Here is a 24316-nt window from a genome sequence, read left to right as displayed (position 1 = left end):
CTACATTTCTCCAAATCTGATGAAGAAGCTCTATGTGCATAATTAGTTTCATTTTAATTTGCAAGCGTGAACACACCTCCCATCTCCATCTCTGTCTGTGTGCGCAGCAGACACAGGTCGTTAGTCCTTGTTCTTCTTTGAGTATTCTGGGTGCAGGTTTTATCTGAAGTGCGTGGTAGCGTTTTCCCCTGAAGACGGATCCGAGATGTTCACGGTATCAACCACCACGGTCCAGTCCGACTCTGGCTTTATGCCATATCTGTCAAACGAGACGAACACAGAGATGAGCGCCATGAGAATCCCCTCAGTGTCTGTCGTCTCATACTCACTCTATGAAGGCATGGGGCGGCAGTGATGACCCAGCCGAGGGCTGATGATGACTCCTCCACACACGTGTTTGCCCTGATATTGTAAACTGGTCTGCCAACCCCACTGATTCTTCACAGCCTCCGTACCGCCCACAATACGCAACCAAAGAGACTCAGCGCTTATTGCTGTGGAGCAATCTGGGAGACAAAGACCAGGTAAAACAAGTGGACATGGACAGGAAGAGAGCATGCTGGGTAACCTGTGGGTCGGGGCAGGTAAAGAAATTGTCACTTTATCTGTGGGGCGAGTTGGGGTGGGTCATTAAAAACAAAATGTAAAAAAATCCATGTATGTTGCACGTCACGAAAGCACCAAGCAGCTCCCACTGACACCCATGAAAACACAAACTGAGAAATAAAAGTGAAGATGGAAGACGAGGTGCGGGAGAAATGGAGGCCGGGAATTTACATCATTAAAAAGAAAAAAAGGTCAGGCTGCTTGTTTAGCCTATTAGATGAATACAAATGCTGGTTTGTAAATGTTGAAAATGTTTATCATTATCTTGTTATTAATGTGGCCCGATTTATGGTTCATATTCATAATCGTATGTTTTTTTTTTTTTGCCAGTTTACAGGGCGATGTTTCCAAGCACTTTCAGGCTGAATTAAAGGCTGTTTTTATTTAATTTCAATGCCTAGTATGTCTATTTAATGGTCGCGGATGTGGGGTGGGTTTGTAAAAATAGATACAGTGGTGCAGGGCAGGCCAAATAATTTCATAAAAGCGGGACCCGCGGGCTGGACAAAAACCCGACCCGCGCATCACTACTGCAAAATACACTGCAAAAAAGCTCATCTTATTTAGTGTTTTTGTCTTGTTTCCAGTCAAAAATATCTACAAATTCTTAAATTAAGATGCATTTAATAGATAAGCAAAATTACATAATATATGTGACCCTGGAACACAAAAGCAAGTCATCTCTCTTGATTTTTCACCTACATGAATTATATATTTTAAAATCTGTAAAAAGTTTTAAAAGACTTTAAAAGAACTTCACCTTGACATGTTTGGTGTTTTTTTTCCCATGTTCCATTGCGACAGGAAACCGTTCTTTTCTCCACTGATTGAGTATGGGCTTTGACATTCGTATGTTAAGCTAGATCCATCAGGATAACATTCTTCAGTTTAGATGTTATGACTGCATTTTTCACATTTGGAGGAATGCCACAAGGCACACCCTCTGTAAAAAATAATGTATTGAAATTCATGAACTCCAATAAGACCAATGTTAATATTACTGAGAGATTATATATTGTCCAGCCCACTGTATACACAGCTGCTCCTATTACAAACATGTAATAAGAGTCTGAGAGACTCACCCTTACACACTGGTTTCTCCCAATTACCATTGATGCATTTTATGAAGCGTTCATTTGATATGAACCCTGGATCACATTCCACATCAGCAGTTTCTGGATCACGAAGGGGTTAGTTTTCCACGGTGAACACTAGGAAGAGCACCACATTCTTCCTCCCCTGTGAAGACCAACGACAGCAAGCACTTTTCAGTACGCTATCATTCGTCAAACACCTGAGAGTGACGATAATAAAACTCACGGATGCAGCGAGCCTCGTCAGACTGAATCCTTTCTTGCATGTCACTGAAGCCCACCAGTTCCCAGAGAATGGTTTATAGCCCGTGTTGCAGGAGTAAAAGATTTCTTCCTTGTTGGAGGGGTGTCTATATATAAACCCATTTTCCAAGAGTAATTCAAGGCACAGTTTTGGCATTTCTGTGAGAAAACAATTCCAAAATTTTGATTTAATGTGTTTTTGAGGGTTGCAGATATTTGATGAATTAACTGAATACTGAATCAAGTTTGTATCACGATATTCAATTAAATTAAATACCAAATGTCAATAAAATGTAACATACTATGCAGTGCCGAATGCCTGTCCACATGCCACGTAAGAATCACAGGGTGATTTCTACAGGCTCCTCTGGTCAAATCCAGAGTGACATTTTATTGTATTCTTGAATTTATTTTGTAGTTTTTCACTCTGACCTCCCCGTAATCTCTGCATTGGGGATGTTAGTTCTCTTCGATACACTATTTCTAAATCAAAAAAAAAACTCATATTATATTAACTTCGTAGCACGGATTGAATACACTATAGCAGAACACCCCCATCACAGAGTGTTTGGTGTCCCTCCGTCTCGTGTGGCATGTTGGCCTCTGTGCTGTTTCACGATATCAGACTCACACGGTACGGTTTCGTTCTCCCATTTCTTATCTCCACTGAAGGACAAAGTACAGTAATATACAGGCTCGTCACTGGAAATCACATGTAATATCGGAAACATATTCATATTATGTTTTTAATGTGCATCTTTCTGGTATTCCTGTCCCGTGGCTCACACATTTTCCATGTGGTATGACAGTTGCTCTGCATATTTAACTGTACGAAAAGTAAGAGAACAAGAAAATGTGTTCAATAGAATTGAGCAATCTGTTGAACTGATGCACCATTGCATAGCAAAATGTGTTCAATAGAATTGAGCAATCTGTTGAACTGATGCACAAAAGACAAGACAGAAGAAGAGTTTGACACCTGTTTGTCTTTGATTAAATTGTTGTTGTCTCCTAGCCAATAGGAAAGAAATATAAAAAGTGAGATCTCTTTAACATCTCAAATATTTCTCCTAGACAGAAATGAGGTTACTTTAAGATCGATTGGAGATTTTTGCTTGAGTCCCCTGCTTCTCAAACTTGTCTCCTGAGACTAAAACTCCAACAATCTCACAGTGGTCTTCTTTAAAGCATCAGAAGATCTCAAGAACATCACACACTGTGCTCAGATTCGTCTCCTAGTCTAAAGACTCAAAATCTCACAAAATAGACCCCAAAAACATCAAAAACAGAGATCACAATAACACCACTACACTAAACACAGATTTTTCTCTATAGTTAAATAATCTGTGGGTCTTATATTTGTCTCCTGTAATGCTTTAGAAGAGATCTAAACAACTTTACAAAGTGTGCATCAAGTCAAGTACTTGAAAGGCACTAAATAAAATTCAAAAATAAAAAATACATAGATAAAGAAAATATGCAGAAATAAGGATAATGTTACTTTTATAGGACAACATTACGGAAACATTTCTCATTTTAATTTAGTTTAACTTGGTGAACTAAAATAACTAAAAATTAAAAATTAATTAAAAAAAACTACAAAGAAAAAACAGACAAAAAGACAAAATTCCTAAAAATTAAATGGAATGAGATTTTTTTTTTTTATAATATTAAATCTAAATGATACTAAAATACAACTCATACATATATCATATAGGCTAGTATCATTAAAATACTATAATATTTAAGTTTTTATTAATTTTAATTTAATACATTAAGTTAAACTACATGAAAACAAGAAATGTTGCTGAGCAAAAAAATATTTATATTTATACAATTTTATTTCTTTTTTTTTAAACAGATGTATGTAGTCATTTAGTTTTTCATGACATATTTTCTACCTTCTGGTTCAGTTTGAATCTAGTGCCTACTGTATGTACAACAGGTAGATGCCTTCTAAGATATCTTATTTTTGCCCAAATTCAGCCAAAATTGATTTAATTCTTCATGAAATGAGCCCTTTAAGAGACGATGAATCTGTAATTGGAAGGTTTTTAAATATTTGAACATTATCACGTCAAGTTGTAGAGGACAAAAGTCTCAGTGGACTCAATACTGTATATTTACATCATGTTATTTACAGCAAACAGTACAGATTCAGAGCTTCAGCATGATTGCGCTTTCTTAGAGATGCAAAATATGTTTGGAGTGTTTATTTCCTCTGGAGTCAGTGAGCATCAGTATATCTTATATCAGCACTAGAGATTCCACTGAATTATTCCAAAACATGTTTAAATATTCAAAGATGATTAAACTGGTTGGAGTTTAAAGACGAACTGATCATCTCAGCATCATCTGAAATCCACCAGACGAGAGCTTCACTCTGTGAACCGTAGCTTCAAATATCACATTACAACAATAATCCACCACCACCACCACTAACCACCTCCTACGATAAAAAAAACAGAACATGATTTAAAGGCATAGTTCCTCCATAAATCATAATTCTGGCCATCATTTAGTCACCCTCATGTTGTTCAAACCTGTAAGAGTTTCTTTCTTCTGTGAAAAGCAAATAGAGATGTTTGGAGAATGTTTGAGCTTCTGTTATTGATACAGTGAAAATGAATAGTGATTTATGGCTAAACCTCAAAAAGCACAAAGAAACATTCATTTATCAGAAAAGAGTCTCTATATCATATTTATAGTGTTCTGAAGTAGTTGTTTTTTTAAAATAAAAAAGGTAATTGCAACTTCTTTATATCACAATTCTAAAAAAAAAAAAAACTGAATTGTGTGACAAAATTAAAATTGAGAGATATAAAATCAGAATTGTGAGACAAACTCAGAATTGCGAGATATAAATAAGAATTGCGAAACAAATGCAACATTGCGAGATATAAATAAGAATTGCGAAACAAACAGAATTAGGCGATATAAATTTCAGAATCGCGAGATAAGCGAACTATAAATAAGAATTGCAAGATATAAATTTCAGAATTTCGAAACAAATGCAGCAAACTCAGAATTGCAAGATAAAAAATCTGAATTGTGAGACAAACGAATACTGCGAAATATAAGAATCGCAAGACCAACAGAATTGCGAGATATAAATTTCAGAAATGCGAGACAAACTCACAATTGCGAGATAAAAAATCTGAATTGTGAGACGAATTAAGAATTGCGAGACAAACAGAATTGCGAGACATAAATTTCATAAATGCGAGATAAAAAATCTGAATTGTAAGACAAACGCAGAATTGCGAGATATAAATAAAATAAATAAGAATTGCGAAACAAATGCAGCATCGTGAGATATAAAGTCAGAATTGCGAAATATAAATAAGAATTGCAAGACAAACAGAATTGCGAGATATAAATTTCAGAATTGCAAGATAAAAATCTGAATTGTGAGATGAACGAAGAATTGCGAGACATAAATCAGAAATGCGAGACAAACTCAGAATTGCAAGATAAAAAATCTGAAATGTGAGACAAATGAATATTGCGAACTATAAATAAGAATTGCAAGATATAAATTTCAGAATTTCGAAACAAATGCAGCACTGTAATATAAAAATTCAGAAACAAATACAAACTCAGAATTGCAAGACAAACTCAGAATTGTGAGACAAACGCAGAATTGCGAAATATAAATAAGAATTGCAAGACAAACAGAATTGCGAGATATAAATTTCAGAATTGCGAAACAAATGCAATATTGTGAGATATAAAGTCAGAATTGCATGGTGAAAACAAATAAAAAGAATTCCAATTTGTAAACTCAGAATTCTAAGAAAAAAAAGTCAGAACTGCGACATTCAAACTAGGAATTTCAAGAAAGTAAGTCAGAATGTCCACATATTTATAATCGTGTTCGCTTAGAAACATCAGGTTGTCAGCGTGTCCCCACTGTGTTTCACACACAAAATAATAATAATACGGGTTTGGACATGAGCGGAGCAAATGATGACAAAATGTTCATTTCTGGATGAGCTATTCCTTTAAAACACATTAATGTCACGGCACTGTAACACCTGTTTCAGACAATCAGTCCCACAAACAAAGCCTTTTCAAACGACTCGTCTCTGATCAGGGTTATCTTGACAAACGTCTGGAGCTTCTTTTGTTCAGAGAATCCCCTGCCGTCTGTCAGCAGTGCAGGATTTTAATAAAGGCCTTGCGGAACTCGATGTTGAAGGTGGTGTAGATGACGGGGTTGACGGCGCTGTTGAGGTAACCCAGCCACGTGACGGCGCTGTAGAGCGACGGAGAGATGCAGCAGCTGCCGCAGTGAGCCTTCAGAACGTGCGTCAGGAAGAAAGGGAGCCAGCAGATGATGAAGACGCCTGCGGAGAACACAGCCATCACGGAGAGACGAACAACGAGTGAACACAACCTCGACAACAACCTCTGGATAAATGCATCTGCTAAAGAAATAAATGAAAATGTCTTTGTAGGATTCATTGTGAAGCTATTTTTAATGAGAAATGAAAATGATTATAAAGAAATAAGGCTGAGTGATTTATAGTGAGTGAAAAAAAATCTATTTTTTACGTTTTTTAACTAGTCAACTTAAAAATGTAACTACAACATGATTCAAGTAACTTTTTCTTTATTAACCTTTTTAGTAAATGTTAAACAAATCACTAGATGCATGAACTCCAAACTACATCTTGTTCAAACGTGTCTTATACATATTATATGTTCAGGAATAATACAAGCAAAATGCTTTAAAAAGTCAAGGTGATTTAAATTCTAAGTGACTGAAGGTATAACACCAGTAGACTATTATTAACTATAAATGCTCTGTAAAAACAATAAACAGCAGCTTTCAGCCGGTTACTATGATGCAAACATGAAATATCAGACATACAGCAGTAGTTAAAGGTTTTTTATTCGCTTGCCCTGATTTTCCACTGTTTTTCTGTGTATACATGAACTCAGAATTCAGAGAAAAAAAGTCAGAACCGTGAGGAATAAACTCTGAATTATGAGACGTAAACCTGGAATTGTGTGGAAAAAAGTTAGAACTGCAAAATATAAACAAGGAACTGCTAGAAATTCTGAGTTTATATCTAATTTAGAGATTTAAAATGTAAATATGTTTGTAGAATTTGCTTTTACTGTATATATAATTCTGAAAAATATATTTATTTGCAATTTCGAAAAGTCATTTTTTACAGTGAAGGAGTGAAAAGGTGTCTATAAATAATAATGCATGTTTGTGCCATGGTTCGTCTAAAGTCTAATTACGCTTCTTAAATATGAAGATTAAATGTGTATGTGAAGCGCTGCTGAAAAGATACTGAATATCAGCACTCTTTGAACGCAGCTTGTCCAATCAAATTAGAGGACCTGAACGATCTGTTGAATAATTAATATTTATTATGTCACACATGCTGCTGCTTAAATATTAAGGCTGAAGGAACAAAGAGACATAAAATGATGTGCTCAGCTGCGTGTGCAGGGACTACAAACCCACAGGAAACGCAGCTCGACTCCAAATGAAGCCACAAAAGCTGCTAATTTGCAGAAAAACGCTTCAGTCGGAGCAAAAAACACACCAGGTTTCAGTGCTGAGATTTGAATGAGAATGCCCTGAACTTGAACAAGCAGTAAACTATATTTACGTCAGAATCTCACCTAAAACGATGGCCAGCATCTGTGTGGCCTTCCTCTCCTTCTGCTGCGACAGTCTTCCTCTCTCTCTCTCCTTCACCGCCGCTCCTTTCTCTCGGTCTGTGTTTCTGTCCCTCCATCCGTGGCGTGTGTGTGTGTTCTCCTGCGCCGTGGCCCTGCGAGGGCCGGGGCCCAAGAGCGCTGGACTAGGAGCCACCGACACCGACTGCTGCTGCTGACCTCTGTCCGGACTCAGAAAACACACGGGCTCCACGTCCAGAGGATGAACCACAGCCTCCTTCACCAGCGTCTGCCACAGAGAACACACTGATTCACACACACTCACACACACACACACACACACACACACACACACACACACACACACACACACACACACACACTCACACACTCTCTAACACACACACACACACACACACACACACACACACACACACACACACACACAGACTCTCACACACACACACACACACACACACACACACACACACACACACACACACACACACACACACACACACACACACACACACACACACACACACACAGACACACACACATACATACAGACACACACAAACACACTCACAGACTCACACACACACACACACACACACACACACACACACACACACACACACACCGTGTCATGTGCACAAACACACTCACAGACTCACACACACACACACACACACCACACACACACATTCCCACACACACAGATTCACACACACACATACACCACACACAACACACACACACACTCACACACACACACAAACACACACACACACAAACACACACACACTCACTCACTCACACACACACTCACACACACACACACACACACACACACACACACACACACACTGTGACACACACAGATTCACACACACACACACACACACACACACACACAAACACACACACAAGCACACACACACACTCTCCAAAAAATAAGCACACAACACAAAAAAACTTCTTTACCACTCTCTTGTGTTGTGGAGCAGCTGGAGGAGGCTTCACTATTAAAGTGCACAACTTCACATCTTCAGGATGAGTGCATTTATTCTGACAAACAAAAAGAGAGATTCATTCAACTCTTAATTGTAGAAACATGCATTTTCTGTAAATCTAGTTTGAAAAACAAAAGTGCAATACGAATAAACCTGAATTGAATTTAATTCAGCAATTCTCTTAAGAGATGCAAAATAATGCCCTACCATAATAATAATATTAATAATCAGTATTATTATTATGAAATATTATTATAATGAAAAAAGCCCTTTACAGAGTGGTGAATTAAAGAATGTTTTTGAAAGTATTCTCTTCTGCTCACCAAGGCTTTTATTTAATAAAAAAAAAAAAGTAAAATTTGTGAAATATCACAATAGAAAATATGTTTTCTATGTGAATATCTGTTAAAGTGTAACGCAGCTCTATTATCAGCATCATTACTCCAATCATCATTACCACACTATCCACTATCACATGATCTTCAGAAATCATTCTAATATGATGATCTGCTGCTCAAGAAACATTTATGATTATTATCAATGTTGAAAACATTAATATTTCTGTGGAAACTGTGATGCATTTTATTTTTCAGGATTCACAGATGAATAGAAAGTTCAAAAGAACATCATTTATTTAAAAATAGAAATATTTTGTTACATTATAAAGGTCTGGCACTTTTGATCAATTTAATGCATCCCCCACCAAAAATAAAGAAATAAGCATAAATCTATGGAGTCAATATAATATCACATATATACGCAAAAAAATAAAGTTTTGCAAAAGAAAATAAAGTTTTGCAAACAAAAATTAAAGTATTGAGGAAAATAATTTTGCTTTTTGCAAAACAAAAAAAAAGAATTGCAAAACATAAATGATACCGCGCGAAAGCAATGATTTTGCAATACATATTTTCCATGGTCATATCTACAATTTTATTTGCAACACTGATTTTACTTTTGCGCGTCAGTCTAGTTTGAGCTTGCGCTGCAGTTTTTCCTGTGCGCTTCATTTTTCTGCGCGTCTCGCTTTGTGGTGCTGTTTTGACGTGGGGGTGGAGTCAAGGGGCAGGGACGTGTACAACATGCCTCCCTGGAAATGACGTCATCGGCCCGAGACGCAGCTCACCTGATCCAGGTACTGTCATGATGAGCAGATGCATGCGAGTGGATCGCCTTCCTTTTATTCACTAGCATTAAAACATGCATGGTTTCGTTTTATTAACTTTATTAACAAATGTATATCTAGTGTATTAGCAGCGTTTGCTCAAGTTAAAGAAGTTGTTACCATGCACATCTGTTGTTTATTTCTCTCGATGTGCGCTATTTACTGGCATAAAGTTGGCTTGACGTTGGACGTTCGATATTCGCAAATCTAGGGACCGTCTCTAAAGTTACATGCGAAACTACTATACACTTCTCTAACGTCAATAGCATGCAAGGAGAATGACTAACAGTCATGAAAACAACTGTTAAACTGTTCATCCAGGTGTCAACTATAATGCACATCTTTTATATTTTTTGATAATTATGAAAATAAACTGTAAATCATGTAAAATATTGCTACTTTTCATTACACTTTTCATTAAAGTGCACTTTAGAGGATGAATTTAACAATAATCTTATAATAATAAATACTAGAATTATAAATGAATAATTCGCTAGTTTCATTTGTAAATGAAAACACTAATTTAACAAAGAACGTTAATTAGGTAAGCAAATACACGAATTAAAAGGGGAAATAAGCATAACAATAAATATAAAAATATAGCCCTATTTAATATAATATTATTATCAATTATTATATACGGTTAGCCTATATGAATAAATGAATGATGCATTTATATAGCGTTTTATAATGTATTGTTGTACACCCAATTCGCTGTACGATCATGTGGGGGTCTCTCTCCTCAACCACCAGCAGTGTGCAGCATCCACTTGGATATATTATATATATATAATGATAAAAATAGTAAAAGCCTTATATGCACATATATTACATAAAAAGACACGATCAAACGGACTGTGGGATGGATAAAAATATTTGATCAATCTCTGAATAATCTCAGGTTGCTACGGTCACGCGGGTTTGTTTATGGCATTAAAAACTCGTGCCAAAATTAAACCAAAAAGATTCGAGCTTCATTTTTTTTTTATGCATTATCTTACAATGACAGTCCATTTATTAATTTATGCCAGGAGTTATGTAAATGAAAAAACGAAGTCGAGATCGATATAAAACTTGAGTCGTAGACCTCTTTAATGATGTACGTTATAGTTTTTGAAGTGAATTGCATAATTTTACATTAAAACTAGCAGTAACTCTGAACTAATGTGAACAAAAGAACGTTTCTGTGCGCTGGCGTCATCCCACAGGTTCAGAGAGATCTTAAACAAACACTGTCAATACACATGCAGTTAACCAAATGAAAACAATACACATTTAATGCTATAAAAGTGTGTGTGACTGGCATAAAGCTGGCTTGACGTTGGACGTTCGATATTTCGCAAATCTAGGGACCGTCTCTAAAAGTTACATGCGAAAACTACTATACACTTCTCTAACGTCAATAGCATGCAAGGAGAATGACTAACAGTCATGAAAACAACTGGTTAACTGTTCATCCAGGTGTCAACTATAATGCACACCTTTTATATTTTTTGATAATTATTAAAATAAACTGTAAATCAAAATGTAAAATATTGCTACTTTTCATTACCGAATGGGCTCAAATTTAAAATATGCCATAATTTGAAGCTCAATAGCATTTGAACAGAATGACTCACTTTCATAAAAAATACTATAAAGTGTTCATCTAGGTGTCAACTATAATGCAGCACCTTTTATATTTTTCATAATTATTCAAATAAACTGTAAATCATATGTAAAATATTGCTATTTTTCATTTGAGCTTTTGAGCTTTAAATTAGTGTTTACGTCCATTTGGTAATGAAAAGTAACAATATTTTACATATGATTTACAGTTTATTTTAATAATTATCAAAAAATATAAAAGGTGTGCATTATAGTTGACACCTGTAATGAACAGTTAACAGTTGTTTTCATGACTGTTAGTCATTCTCCTTGCATGCTATTGACGTTAAAGAAGTGTATAGTAGTTTCGCATGTAACTTTAGAGACGGTCCCTAGATTTTCGAAATATCGAACGTCAAACGTCAAGCCAACTTTATGCCAGTAAAAGAGCGCACATCGAGCGAAAAATAAACAATAGATGTGCATGGTAACAAACTTCTTTAACTTGAGCAAACGCTGCTAATACACATATACATTTGTCAATAAAGTTAATAAAACGAAACCATGCATGTTTTAATGCTAGTGAATAAAAGGAAGCAATCCACTCGCATGCATCTGCTCATCATGACAGTACCTGGATCAGTGAGCTGCGTCTCGGGCCGATGACGTCACTTCCAGGGAGGCATGTTGTACACGCCCCTGCCCCTTGACTCCACCCCCACGTCAAAACAGCGTCACAAAGCGAGACGCGCAGAAAAATGAAGCGCACAGGAAAAAACTGCAGCGCAAGCTCAAACTAGACTGACACACGCAAAATAAAATCAGTGTTGCAAATAAAATTGTAGATATGACCATGGAAAATATGTATTGCAAAATCATTGCTTTCGCGCGCGGTATCATTTATGTTTTGCAATTCTTTATTTTTGTTTGCAAAAAGCAAAATTATTTTCCTCAATACTTTAATTTTTGTTTGCAAAACTTTATTTTCCTTTGCAAAACTTTTATTTTTTTGCGTATATATGTGATATTAGTGGCCTACAATATTAATCACTTTCCCAGCACACCTTGCGGGATCTCTGTGCATCTCTGGGCTCTGGATGGAGGCCGTGTCTGCGTGAAGGTGCGGTGCGTCTGCCTCGTCTGCGCAGCACCACGCAGATCTGCACATACACCAGCAGGGTCACGATGAAGGGCACGTAAAAGGAAGCGACAGACGAGTAAACCACGAAAGCAGGGTCGGCAAAACTGCAGTCTCTCCCTTCCTGACTGGCTGATAAGAGAGAGAGAGAAGAGAAGAGTGAATCTCATACAAACACAGTTCACACACATGATCCGAGATTAGGTCTCTTTATCAGATTTGGAGAAATGTAGCATTGCATCAGTGTCTCACTGCAAGTGAATGGGTGCCGTCAGAGTCCAAACAGCTGATAAAAACATCACAATAATCCATAAGTAATCCACAGCACTCCAGTCCATCAGTGAACATCTGGAGAAGACAAAAGATGAAACACATCCAGCATTAAGATGTTTTTAACTCAAATACATAGAGTTCATAATCCATAATAACACTTCCTCCAGTGAAAAAGTGTTCTGGTCTGAATCAGGCTGGATTTTGATGTATAATAATTTTTAGAATAATTAAATTATTTCTTCAGAAATACGGCATTGTCTGTTTTAATTTTTCCCCGCTGAGCTAAACAGACGTGTTTCGGGATCGCCTGGAGGATGTGATCTTTGCAGGGATACTGGGATTTGCTCTTATTCCCAAATCCTTACATGTAAGCGTATATGAGTGCTGATCTTTAGAGCTTTAAGGCGAAGGAGAAACACACATATCACCCGGAGTGCAGATAATTATGCACGGAGGGAAACCTCATTACGAGCGAATGAATCCAGCCACGTCCCTCTGGATAGAGATCTGCACTAAAGTTCACTGTGCTGCTTCAACCAATGAAGCTCATGAAGACACAGACAGAGGTCAGGCTTCACAGGACGGAGCTGAATTACAATAATTAAGAAAAACAACATCTACTCGATCAGACCCCATTAAAAGAAGAACTTCAGCTCTTCATTCAGCATCCATTTACATCAGATCTATACGACTGACGTGGTCGTAATGAACCGCTGCTGTGTGTTAAAGAACTGAGAGAAGAATCTCCTTTGAGTTTCTCGAGGTCATAACAGGATTGGAACAAAAAATGAGGTCTATTTGCTCTGTAAAGCCTATGAAATAATAGTCAGGAAAATCTATTTTTTAAAAACGGAACAGTTTATTGTACCTTTAGACAAAACATTTTTTTAAAACCTAATAAATTTTGCATGTTTTATTGAGTATCATATTTGATGCATCAGGCTTTTATGGCTCATTCGGTGAGAATGAGAAGTAAAAACAGCTCATTTTATTCAAAAATTGAGCAAAAAAATCAGAATTTGCTGCAGATGCTGATATTTATATGATGATATTCAGCTGCTTGTGATGTAAATCAGTGAGATCTTTATAACAGTAGAGCAGATACTGACATAAACTGATGTAAATATGAGTCTGGGCTCTATATCTCCAGTAATGAGATGAGATGAGATAAATGATCCAAACATATAATGCAGTGATTGAGAGATGAAGAAATAAAGGCTCCTCAGAAGATGTGAGATGTTCTGGAGGCTTGTGAAGATCATTCCTCCGCTGAGTAACAGTGAAACTAAAGCTTCTGGAAACAAACGCTCCTCAAAAAGATCCTGATGATCAGATTTGAGACTCTAAAACATGATTGATGGAGAATCAAGTAAAGCTGAGCTGCTTCAGTCCAGTAAGAGTTCATCTGGAGATATTACTGCAGTTATTCTGACCTTTACTTGATAAAAATCACTCAAGATCTGACGCCAGAAGCAGCAGCTGAAGCTGATTACACTAAAAGAGTTTCAATCAGACGATAGAAGAGATGAGTTGATTGAGTGCAACAGCACTGTTTTGATCATTTAGAGACCTCAGAAATGAGTCTTTATTGGGCTGATATGTTAATTGTATGTGTAAAAGAGTGTGTGTACCTGTGTTGTTGAGTCCGAACAGCAGCGGGCAGGAGATGGCGAAGGACAGGAACCAGACGACGGCGATCATCAGAGCCACGCGTCTTCTGGAGCTGTAGCGTGTGTTGTAGAGTAGCGGCATGGCCACGGCCGTGTACCTGCACAACAACACACGCTTAGATCAGTAAGCAAATCAAGAAGGGATTTCAGATCACTGATGTAACAAATACAATATTAATCTACAGTGATGACAGACAAGAAGGACAGAATGGATAGAATAATAGTTTACTACTCTCTGAATAACAAGTACACTGTAAGAACTGACTAGTATTTTTGAAAAGCAGTGAAACTGTGTCCATCACGCAGTAACTAACAACACAAGCTGTAGCTTTCAACACTGATGTCACATGATCTTATGTTACATTTGAGCGGCGTACAGTTCTCAACTTGGAAATAAAGTTGTTTTGCATTCCTAATCAAATTTGGAAAATAAAAATAACAATACTCCAGAAAATTAAAAAATATGCTATTTTGCATTCTTAATCAAAAAAAAGAAAAAGAAAATATAGAAACAATCATTTATATATTTTTAAGAATTTGATTAAAAAACTCTGTATATGGGTCAAAGACGAAAAAGTGTTTAAGCATAAAAACAATAAGTGTAATACTGCTTTAAATTGTTGTTGCCCCCCCCCCCCCCCCCAAAAAAAAAACTAAATCATTCTGTTTAATTTAATTGTAATTTTGTTTTTGTTTTTCTGAGCAAAAAATATATATCATAAATTTTTTCCTGATTTACAGAAGAGACCCACTAAAATGTCATTCAGTGTAACAATCTCGTCAGGCATATTTACAACAAAAATCAATATTAAAAGACTAATTACTTTCACCTCAAATACTAACTAGTTGTAATTTTACATTTTTTTAATTTGCCACTGTCTGAGGTTTTTTTTCCATTTGTCAGTAAAATGTTTTTACTCATTTAAAACACAATCAAATTTAATATGCTCCCTTATTCTTTTATATATTTTAATATGTACAATAATGAATAAGCACGTTGTTTGAATTTTTACATAAATATTGTGTATGACAACGTAACATTATTTCAACCAAATTCTGACATTTTATCCTCCAAAAACTTATTTGAAACCTTAAAAGTAGACACTTTACTTACATTTAATGAGCTTTCTATGGACATAAAATCACTTCTGTACATTTCTTTTGATCCAGACATCTTAACGTCTATGACCCACATACATACATATTATTTAAGTAATACATATTTTATAATACACAGTCTTAATTATATATATATATATATATATTAAACAAAATATTTTCATTTGTATTAAATTATTTAGGCAGTTTGTTAAGTCATCGGTGGTCAAAACAGAAATCTTTACAATTGCAGTTTATATATATATGCATTTTCAATCAAATTTTGTACAATAAATAAACAAAAAAATTAAGTATTAGTAAGTATTATTTAATATATTTTTGGCACTCTAATCAAGTAATGAGTCAAAATTAGCAGGTATAGCAAATGTATAGCAAATTTGGCAAAATAAAACACAATAACGACCGGAGCGTATCTCTGAAAGTCTGCCGAGCGATTCACAGAAACTGCAACACAAGCAGATTCATTAACTGAGAAGCTGGAGAAGTAAATGAATTAGTTGGAATTCACAAGTGGACTGCAACAGAAGCAGATCAGTTTTCTCTTTAGAAGTTGTCAGCAGTTATATAACACCAAACCCAGCCACAATGCTGAGAAGCAGTCTTCAGAGCAGCTCAAATGCATGAACCCGACTTTGACGCTTCCAATTTTCCAGCACATTTCCAGCACGAGTTTCCTTTGAGATGAGAAATGAACTGGTTGGAAATTAACAAGTGCACTTAAATAACACCAAACACACCCACGATTATAAAAAACAATTAGTTGGAAATTAACAAGTGGACTTGAATGAGACGAGTCAGTTTTCTCTTTAGCGTGTTGTGCATTTATATAACACCAAACTCACCCACGATAATGAGAAGCAGAGAACTTTACATGCAGCTCGTTATGCATGCACCTCCACTTTAATGCATGCTTCCAATTTTCCAGCAACTAAAAAACCACGAAAAGCAAAAAATAAAATCAAACACACACTGCAGGATTTATAATTCATAATCTTCTCTGCTGGCATGTAATTGCATGTAATTCACTGGAAAACATAAGAAAAACTAAGATAAGAAAAACAAATCATGATAAATTCAGGTCAAGCGAAGCTCCAAACAAACGCTGAGGCAAAACAGATTAGGAAAGGGATTTCATTCCCTGTAGAGGTGAGAGGGCCGGACGGGTCACCTGTCGATGCTGATGGCACACAGGTTGAGGATGCTGGCGGTGCACATCATGACATCCAGCGTGAGCAGAATATCACAGTGGATCCGACTGAACCTCCATTCACCCACAACCTACACACACACACAGAGGAATCAGCACAGAATCTGAACACACTCTGACCATGAGCTGGCCAATCAGAGAGCAGGAGACCCTATAATTGACATGTGAAGTGACCAATCACAGTTTGTTTGGTTCTTATATAAGGCCATGTGATTTCTGTGATGCAAACAGAATCATGTAATCAAGTCATAAAGTCATAAAAATGAGTCTCTGTTACAACACGTCAAAATAAAAGTTTGGTTTAGCTTGAAGAAATTGTGATAAAAATATTATTACTATTGTACAGTAGAATAGTCATCTCAAATAATAATAATGAAATCAAAAATGTAATAAAAAACATTACAAAATTTTTTTTTTTAAGGAATAGCATGCTTTTAAGCCAAAAAAAAGAAAAAAAATAATTGTTATTTTTTTCTTTACATTTTAAAAGACTAAAAAAAATAATAAAAATTTCAATATATCAAAACAAAAAAAAAAATCCAAAAAAAAAAATGAAAAACAGACAATTTCTGGAAAAAAAGGGGCTTGATTTAAAATGAATCAATTGTTGAAAGTTGTATAAATTCAATACATTATTAAAATTTAATCAAACCATCAAAATGGAATTCAGAAAAGTGTAAATATAAAACAGAATTTGGAGAAAAATAAATGGCCCTAAAAATAAATTGTTGTTAAATTGCATAAGTTTTATCATTTCAATTAATTAAAATTTTTGATTACAAAAAAAAAGACTGAAAATGGAATCCAAAAAAAGTAAAACAAAATCCAGAAAAATTAGAACTATAACAGAAAAAAGGGACTGCAAAGGGCCCTTAAAAATAAAATTTTTGCTTAATAAAAATGGTTGTTCAATTCCATTCGTTTTTATGCTTTTGATAAATAAAGTTTAATTTAACCATTAAAATGGAATCCAGAAAAATGGAAATGGAAAAGACAGAATTCAGAAGAAAAGCAAATAATAAAGGTAGAGGAAAAAAATAAAATGCAATTTGGGAAAAATTACACCGATTTCATACGGCTCTACTTCTGTGCTTATCAGTGCTTCAATTACATCTAATTACCATTTTAACCGACCAATCACGACGTCCACTGACCTCCAGATAGACGGCCCAGGGCATCACCAGCGTGGCCAGGAGCAGGTCGGACACGGCCAGAGACACGATCAGGTAATTGGTGGTGGTCTGCAGCGCTTTCTCTCGGGACACAGCCACACACACCAACACATTACCAAACACCACGCAAAAAATCAGCAACACCAGCAACACGGCGTAGAAGTTATACGGCGGAGACGAGGGAGACGGAGACACCGAGCAGTTCGTCTGCGGGAGAAACGAGGAAAGAGACGGAGATGAATCCAGGGTTGGGGAAGCACTGGAGACACCGTCTGCAGTCACATTGAGAAGAGACATAATGAAGCTCCTCTGGGCACCTAACACCTAAAAAATAACACCAAAAATTACAATTCTGTCTTTTAGTCATTAAACGATTTTGTAATGGTCATAATAGGATATTTCCCATGAGCACAAGCTGTTCGAGAAACACAAATGTCCATTTGATCCACTTTATAAATAAAAGAACATGACATATCATGGTTATCAAAAACAAAAAAAAAAAAAAAAAAATTAAAAAAAATTAAATACATTTTTTATTTTTAATATATTAAAAGGTCCATTTGTTCCACTTCATTATTAATATATAAGACAGAACTATGGTTATTGTTAATGAAAACTAAAAAACCAAAAAACTAAAAAAAAATGTACTTTAAAAAATAAATGAAAATATTAAGAAAAATTAAAAAATATATATTAAAATAAAATATATTGTTAAAATGAATATTAACTGAAGTAATATATATTATTATTATTAATAATATATAAGACAGAACTATGGTTATTATTAATGAAAACTAAAAAAACAAAAAAAAGTTACTTAAAAAAATAAATGAAAATATTAAGAAAAACTGAAAAATATATATTAAAATAAAATACATAGTTAAAATAAATATTAACTGAAGTAATATATATTATAATTATTAATATATAAGGCAGAACCAGGGTTATTACAGTTAACTAACTGAATAAAAAAAAAATGAGTGAAATAAATAAAATGTAAATAATTTTTTTTTATTGGCTTTATTATAAATATATAAGACAGAAGAAGACAGGGTTATTATAGTTAACTAAAACCATAAATAATTAATAATAATAATAAACAAACATTTTAATAAAAATTTTCAACAATTTACATTTTTCTTACTTAAAAATAATGTAAAAAAAATTAACTTAAAGCTTCATTTAATCCACTTAACTGTAATAGAAAAATACTTAGAATTATTTAGTTTAAATTGAGCTACTAAAATAAGTAAAACTAAAATCAAATTTAAAAAATCATAAAAATTACTAAAAATTTGAACTAAAAAGAAGTGAAGACAAAATCTACATCAGAATATTATCGAAAATTATAATAGTGTGTAAAGGACACTAAAACAACACTGAGCTATAGTGTCTTTTAAATTAAGGAACTGGTTAATTGTAGTTAACAGCATCACATGACAAAACGTTGTGCAGAAAGAAACCATCAAAAATTTGACCTTACGATCATTTCTCAAATATGCGTACGTGTGATTCATAGAATGAACATATGCACAGAAAGCACAAGTAGCCTACGCATCTCTTTCAGTAAATGATCTTGAACTTGCGTGCAGCTGAATTGTTTCAGCTCTCTGAGCATATGCACACTTTATAAATGAAGCCCCTGGCTTGTTCTCATTACTTGCGATTTTGCAAGCACTTCAGTGAAAGTGGTGCTCAGTGCCAGATTAATTGCATCGGTGAGCCACTCTGGATGCATCAAGATCTTAGCTCAAGGGAACGAATGTGACGCTATGGTGAGGTAAAGCCGGCACGACTCCAGCTACATGCAGAAGATTTAAATGAATAGTCTATTGAAACTATTGAATAAACACAGTCACCTTGCATTTGATAACAATCTGTGAAGGTTGTTCATGCACTGTTCAGCTCACAGTCCTCTAAAAACTTCAATGTAAAAAAGTTTCAAAGTAACAGCTCTTATATGCTCAGAAAATACTGCAGTGTTCAATGTACTGATGAAGTAGTGTGCTGGGGTCAATTTGATCTACATTCAAAATACTGGTTAACCTTTATTTCTTCGTGAAATTTGGTAAATATTATTTATTTAGGGTCATGAATGTTCAAGTTTTGACACATAGATGTGTTTTGGACAGGCTTATGTTGTGGTCAATTTGACCCACACTCGATTTTTTTAAAGTACTCAAAATACTGGTTAAACAATTTATTTCTTCTTGAAATTTGGTGAATGTTTTTTATCTGGAGTCATGAATATGCATGCAAAATTTTGGCACATTGATGTGTTTTGGGAAGGCTGAACAGAATTTGATAAAATTTTTGTGTTGGGGTCAATTTAAACCCCACTCAATATTCAAAGTGCTCGAAATACTGGTTAAACTATTTATTTCTTCTTGAAATTTGGTGTATATTTTCTATTTGGTGTCATGAATATGCATGCAAAGTTTCGATACACTGATGCGTTCTGGAGAGGTTGTGTTGGGGTTTAAATGGAGCCCCACTAGTTTCCATGCAATTATCCATAAATCAACACTAAAAAACACTAAAGAGTGTAAAGTGAAAGCCTATGTTGTAGCTTGTCAGCAACTAAAAATGAAATACATTAGAACTTATTCAATTTAGTTAAATAAAGACTAAATTTTACTTGAAAATTAGATGACTCTTCTCTTTTATTCGAGGAAAATTCACAATTTCCTTATCTAGTTGAGTTTCACGGTCAATAAATCTGTTGAATCTGTTGTTTCTGGTTGTAAGTTTTTTGGATCTTAATCACTAGACTGTTGCAGCACTGAAAAGTGTGAGAAACCAATTTTACTCTAACAAGTGTTTGACAAAAAGATGGAAGTGGTAGTACAAATAGCAATAAATATTACTTACATTTATTTAATTATTTACACAACACAATTAAGTGCTCCATTGATTGGTTTTGAAGAAGTGTAAATCACTGGACACTGAGCTTATGGTTGTATTTACCAATCGACAAATTATGCAAATGAGGATGCAGCTGTGTGGCAGTGAATCCGATGCTCCGACCCTAATTAAAGAGAATCGGTTCTCATGCTCACGCCCGTTAATCAGGAATCACTCCAGACAATGAGAGCCCTCATATCTGTATTTAATCTGAGCGCTGATGAATCTGTCATTACTGAGACACAAACACTGATGGCTGATGAGAAAATGATGCCTGTGTGATAATTAAGTATTAGCTAATGAATGTATGCTCTCCAAAAATTAATAGGTCTGCGTGCGTTCTATTCTGCAGTGAAATAATTGCCTCCGAATCTAATAATCGCCTCCATCTCCTGAAATATCTGCAGTTGATGATCAGCTTTAATCTCTACATCTCCACTCTGTCTCATGAAAACATAAAATAAGTTAATTATATTTTGTTTCATTCAAATAAAGCCTTTTTATTTTCATGACAATTAAGAACATTTCTAACATCAGTGTCTCATCAATGGATGCTCTGCAGTGAATGGGTGCCGTCAGAATGAGAGTCCAAACAGCTGATAAAAACATCACAATAATCCACAAGTAATCCACAGCACTCCAGTCCATCAGTTAACATCTGGAGAAGACAAAAGATGAAACAAATCCAGCATTAAGACGCTTTTAACTCAAATACATAGAGTCTATAATCCATAATAACACTTCCTCCAGTGAAAAAGTGCATCTCCTTTTGTCTCTCACATCAAAATCCAGACACATATTTGTTTAGAGCTGTTTAAAACGCTGCTTGATCTGTGCAGATTTCTCTCCTGATTCACACCAGAACACTTTTTCACTGGAGGAAACTGTTATTATGGATTATGGACTCTATATATTTGAGTTAAAAGCGTCTTAATGCTGGATTTGTCTTCTCCAGATGTAAACTGATGGACTGGAGTGCTGTGGATTACTGTGGATTATTATAATGTTTTTATCAGCTGTTTGGACTCTCATTCTGATGGCACCCATTCACTGCAGAGCAAGTGATGCAATGCTACATTTCTCCAAATCTGATGAAGAAACAAACCCATCCTAATTTCTGATGGCCTGAGAATAAGCACATTTTCAGTTTCGGGTGAACTATTCTTTCGAATAATCACAACTCATTTCACTTCCAAAATTTGATATTCAGACATTGAGAAAGCAAATGTAGTTCAGGACTTGATTTTATCCAGGAACAGATTGGATGGTGAAACATGTCATTATACGACAGGCATCCGAACAAGTTGTTACATTTGCATGGAATATTACGAAGACAAGCATTCACATTATGACCAAGAAAGCGTTCACACTTTCAGCTTGACCTCAATTATCCTAAAACAGGCTGCGATATGAACATATTCTTGACAGGTTTCATGAGATTCTAGTGACTCCATCAGGGTTTGAGCATTTCGTTGCTCGAGGCCCATGAATCTTTTACGGTGGCCACTAATAAGGATCTCATCTGCTGGCTGCAGGGGAATGTGTCGCTCGTTTTCAACGCCTCGACGGCTTCATTAACTACCACGGAGCTTCAGATCCATATTTTAGGAGTTCTCTTGAACAACACAGAGCTTAACAGATACATGAATACACGCATGTGTGCAGTATATAAGTATATAGTATATAAACTGTATGACAGATTATAAGATCCATGCATAAATGCAAGTACAGCAGAAGTGAGCGCACAATAGGAATCCTGGCAGCGTCAGAGTCAGTGATTGTTCACAGATGGGCTGTTTGTTCTTGTATTGGGAAGTTTGCATTTAATGCGATTTTTCAAGCAACGCTCGCACTGTTTGCATTTAATGCGATGGGCTTTTGTTTTGTTGTTAGGTGATGATCCATTTGATCAGGGCCACGGGGACATGCATAAACACATACAAATCTACAAATGTTATTAGAGCACCAGACAAGTGATCAAGAGCCAAAGAGGGAACTGTTTTATTTTTGCTTAGGAAATTTGCATAATCTTACAGCAACACAGCTGTGACTGCAAACGGAAACTGTGGAGAAAGAGACAAAAAGTGCAAAATCCTGAACAAACAGGGATTTCAACCTGGAAATAAACAAAGTTTTTAAAAATGTTTAAAAGAGAAATGCTAGGGGGTCACAAACTTTCAGATTCTGCACTTATTCTATGTAATTAATCAATTGTAATTCATTCTCATGGGAATCTTTGCAACGATTTTCTTCTTCCATTCGAGCTCAAGATGCTTCTTGGAGACACTCACGTGAGTTTAATTTAACTTTGTACTCAAATAATAATAAAAAAAATTCATATTAAATTATATACACATTTAAAGAAGAGTCATTAGATCATTAGTGATCTCAGACTTCATCACATCACATCTTATATTACAGAACAACAACATCATATTACCTATAAATAAAAAATAATCATAATTCATCAATAATCCATCATTTTTACCAGGGAAATTGAAACGGATCCAGAGAATCAAACACTATACAGAACCTATGCAATGCTTGGAGATATTAGTGAAGACTGGGGCAAGCTGTCACAGTTTGTGTGTGTGTGCTTTAAACTCTTTTTAATATTTCTAAGTATGATTTAATTTATAAAATACAGTTTACAGTAAACTAAATCCCAATATAGGGACATATTGTCCCAATATATGTGGTAATTTACAATTACCGCTCAATTTTAACGGTATAAACAACAAAGAAACAAAAACAAAGTATTGCTCAATCATGACGGTAATAAACAAACAATCATGACAAATAAATCAAAGTTTTCAAAACCAAATCTGCCTCATAATGTCTGATGCCAATGTACGTCAAAATATAAATACTACTGATGACTGGTCATTGAAGGAAATACATAATTAAGAAACGACAAATCACCATGCAAAAACAAATGTGAAGAACGAATGTGGAAAAGTGACTTACTGTCATTCAGATTAAGATACAGACCTTGTGCCAACTAGACTCGGTCTCCAAACGCAACAAAATCAGCAGCAAAGTGTGAAGAACGAATGTGGAAAAGTGACTTACTGTCATTCAGAAGGAGCTTCACACGCATCTCGACAGTCCTACAACGAAACAACAGAAAATTAATTCATATTAATGGAGAAACAGAATAAAGATGTGAAGCTCTCTCCTCTCATTTTCGCGCTCTGCTCCTCACAGGCGCGCGCGGCGCCTCCTCCTCCCGCAGACACTCCTGCTCATTATTCATCCGATTTATATCAGTTTACTTTAACAGTTATTATCGCCATAAAATAAACTGTGAAAAGACACGGCTAAAATAATAGCCATAATAACTCACGCGGCTTATCCTCACCATCGCTTGACAAAAACTAATAAAAAAACCAATATCTTCACATAATTTCAACATAAATCAAAATAAAACCAAAAAATTTTGTTTGTTTGAAATGTTATTGGATGAGCAGTTGGGGCCG

The 24316-nt window shown here is 35.3% G+C and overlaps 2 protein-coding genes and 1 long non-coding RNA gene across 3 annotated transcripts in view; 1 reads left to right on the top strand and 2 right to left on the bottom strand.

Annotated features, from left to right (window-relative positions):
- LOC109106292 (cyclin-dependent kinase 14-like) overlaps window positions 1-24316 on the top strand; it is a 434688-nt gene that overhangs the window by 168339 nt on the left and 242033 nt on the right. The gene's annotated exons all lie outside the window — the stretch shown is intronic.
- Window positions 347-2065, bottom strand: LOC122140067. The gene is made up of 4 exons (XR_006156790.1): window positions 1927-2065; window positions 1689-1845; window positions 1367-1549; window positions 347-506 (listed from the first exon to the last, which is right to left on the bottom strand). It is a non-coding gene; the product is annotated as an uncharacterized LOC122140067 (long non-coding RNA).
- Window positions 5750-24190, bottom strand: LOC122134170 (D(2) dopamine receptor-like). Its single transcript, XM_042741809.1, has 8 exons — window positions 23910-24190; window positions 17916-18257; window positions 16723-16832; window positions 14397-14533; window positions 12419-12624; window positions 8574-8657; window positions 7590-7875; window positions 5750-6292 (listed from the first exon to the last, which is right to left on the bottom strand). Exons 1-8 carry the CDS (start codon window positions 23913-23915, stop codon window positions 6096-6098), a joined length of 1368 nt encoding a protein of 455 aa, XP_042597743.1. The 5' UTR covers window positions 23916-24190; the 3' UTR covers window positions 5750-6095.

The sequence above is a fragment of the Cyprinus carpio genome, chromosome B16 (genome assembly GCF_018340385.1).
Source record: "Cyprinus carpio isolate SPL01 chromosome B16, ASM1834038v1, whole genome shotgun sequence".
Lineage (NCBI taxonomy): Eukaryota > Metazoa > Chordata > Actinopteri > Cypriniformes > Cyprinidae > Cyprinus > Cyprinus carpio.
This window is presented reverse-complemented; position numbering and strand designations above follow the sequence as displayed.